Here is a 2,764-nt window from a genome sequence, read left to right as displayed (position 1 = left end):
CTGCTCCTGAGAGGAGGAGAGGAGAGGTGAGGCTGGAGGATTGGGAGCCGGAGCCTGGTTTTCCCAGCTGTAGGGCACCCCCCGCCCCATCTCTGCCACATACCTGCATGCCTCTGGCTGCCCTCATTTTCTGGACTCCTGCTAGATCCAGAATCTCCTCCCCCAGACCCCTCAACCTCTGTGTCCCCACCACTCCTGCCAATGGAGGCAGGATTCTGTCTTTCCATCCCCCAATTCTGCTCCCTCCCTGTCCCTGCAGCCTCCTCTAGCGCCTCTAAGCTGAAGAACAAGCGTCTGCCACAACAATTTTGAATCATCCCAGCTGGGGTTGAGAAAGGGGCTGCACGTTTCAACTGCTATGTCTGTCCATGGGTACAGCTCTTAGTCAAGAATGCTGATGTTAAAAGTAGCACTTGGCAAACTCAGAGAAGTCAGTTCTCACCTGTTCTCCAAGAATTAAATCTCATGGAAGCTGTGCGCCCCATGAATGAGTTCCCAGAACAGACATTTTCAACTGACCTTGCTGAAAATCAGCCAGTACTCTGAGGACATATATCCACTCTACATAGCCCTTATCTGGGCTGGCCTGCAAAGAGCTGGACTGGTTTTGTCTTGCCAGCCACAGATACGTGCTTATTGTACAAACTCAGCCTGCAACATTCAGAGCCAGGTTGATAAGACTCTGAATACCAGTTCAGGCATGCTTCGATGCTTGTTCTCTCTAGCTGTACCTGCACTGCTTCCTTTCGCCAGCCTCAGTGCATGTCACACATGGAATACATCTACTACATGGACCTCAAAGCAAATACATTAAGACACAATGGAGGAAAAGCTCTGGAGGGTATTTCGGTCTGAAACCTGAAATAGTGAGTTGCACATGCAAAACATTTGTACATGACAAGCTTAACTCCTTATGGCCGGTGCCATGTTTTTGGCGTTAATCGGCCTGTGTTCAGGGAGCAGACCAGTCTCCTGCAGGGGTTTCAAGTTGGTAACCTAAGAGGCTGCCATTCTAAATATCTTATATGCGTCCATATATTTTGAGCTACAGGAAAATATAGGAAGGTTGAAAAAAATGTATCCTGCTTACCAGAGCTGGCACAGGCAAAGGGACGGCATTTGAGGGAAGGTAGCGTCGAGATTTCCGAATGGCAAACTTCTCCGTAGGCAGCGACTTCCCTGCGATTTTCAGTTTCAAACCAGGCACACTTCTGAAAAATTAAGAACAGTATTAACAATCGTTTGGGCCCCTGCCACATTTTTTATTTCTGGATATCAGGAAAAAAGCACTCCAACCAATGAGGAAACAACATTCAGCAGGAAAGAAATTTCAAAGACAAATCCACCGAAAAAGACTGACGCCAAAAGAAAAAAATCACCTCTGCCAAACCCAATGAAATCTGCTTGCAATGACCTCTCACAGAATACAGATGCTGTGAACAGTTTCAGTGCATTTCAGTGTATAAATCAGTGTGAGCAACAGGAAATCTGCAGGGAATCATTCATGTTTGTTCATACCACAATACAGGTTTTTAATACAGTAAGTGATAAATATCATCTTCTCCAGAATGACATAACTTAAAATGTGACTGCATTACAGGAGAATTTCACTTACACTGGCTGATTACTTTGAAATAGCAGTTAGGCATTTTGTGACTGGAATCAAATTACAGTTTCTGGAACACATTTATTCACCCTAGTTCCCATCTTCTTAACCCTTTCATACTTCTGCTAAATTCAAAGCCCCACAATCAAATTCTGAAGCTGTCTGTAAGAATCTTTAATAGGAGGCACACCTCTTGTAGTAAAAACCAGTCACAGCTTTCAGGAAACTAATTTTTTTTCCAAGGTGGACTACAGAGAACAACTAAAAAAAAAAACATGTGAAGTGTTGTATGTAATAGCAGCTGCCACCGTGACAGAGACCAGAAAATTATCGTAATGCAAAGTATTTCAAAGCCTATGGGAAGCTGATACATAGTTGAGACCACGGAGAACTTTCCAAAGTACGGTCAGTTGGAATTATTGCAAGCATGTCCAACAGCACTGCATTTTCTTTCACAGATGCATTTTGTGGGGGGCCTGCCACTGGAGAAAGCTGATCTTTTTAGCAAATTCTGATCACATTTTCACACATCTATATCTTATTAACTGCAAAGTAAACAACTTTTCCTCTCCTTCCCCAACACAATCAGCTAAACATGACTTGAAAAGATAAGGAATGGAACATTGTCCCAGTTGGGACCTTCTAAACTTTACCTAAACAGTTCAACTTCATCCTCCCCAAAAGGCTTGTAGTCATCTGGTCCAAACATGCTGAGATAGGCAGCTTTCATGTAAACATATGTAGCCTGCAAATGCAATCAACATCATCTGTGCAGTCAAATGTATTCATTGCCTTAGAAATTAATACAAGTGACACTTAAGGAGGACAGCCTGTGTTACTTTTGCTTGTAAATGCATTTTTAAAAGGGAGTGGGGAAGGGCAAATGTTGCAAAGTCACTTACTATGATTTGTTTAGCCATGTTTATATTGGTTTTTACTTACGTTCCAGAAACGTGTGTTCAGTTCAGTTTTATACTTGTGGAATGTGAATTTTTAATTTGTTTCTTTCAAAAATTCCCACTGAACAACTAATTAGGACAGGCATAAAACTTTCATTTTAGACCATTAAAAATATTGTGTAGGTAGGGGATATAATCAATCACAACTAAGCACAGCTCAAATAGGAAGTCCTAAAATACAAGGAATTTCCTAAAACTG

At 42.4% G+C, this 2,764-nt stretch overlaps 1 protein-coding gene across 2 annotated transcripts in view; it reads right to left on the bottom strand.

The window, feature by feature from the left end:
- The window catches only part of TTC39A (tetratricopeptide repeat domain 39A), a 112,427-nt gene that overhangs the window by 37,371 nt on the left and 72,292 nt on the right, over positions 1–2,764 (bottom strand). For both annotated transcript variants that reach the window (XM_019501325.1, XM_019501324.1), the window contains exons 13-14: positions 2,260–2,351; positions 1,091–1,211 (exon numbers count right to left, since the gene is read on the bottom strand). In XM_019501325.1, the coding sequence (XP_019356870.1) occupies positions 1,091–1,211; positions 2,260–2,351 (213 nt within the window). The remainder of the gene's footprint in view (positions 1–1,090; positions 1,212–2,259; positions 2,352–2,764) is intronic.

This window comes from Gavialis gangeticus, unplaced genomic scaffold, assembly GCF_001723915.1.
Source record: "Gavialis gangeticus isolate Ggan-Ray unplaced genomic scaffold, GavGan_comp1, whole genome shotgun sequence".
NCBI lineage: Eukaryota > Metazoa > Chordata > Crocodylia > Gavialidae > Gavialis > Gavialis gangeticus.
The sequence above is the reverse complement of the archived record's forward strand: the minus strand, read 5'-3'. Positions and strand labels throughout refer to the sequence as shown.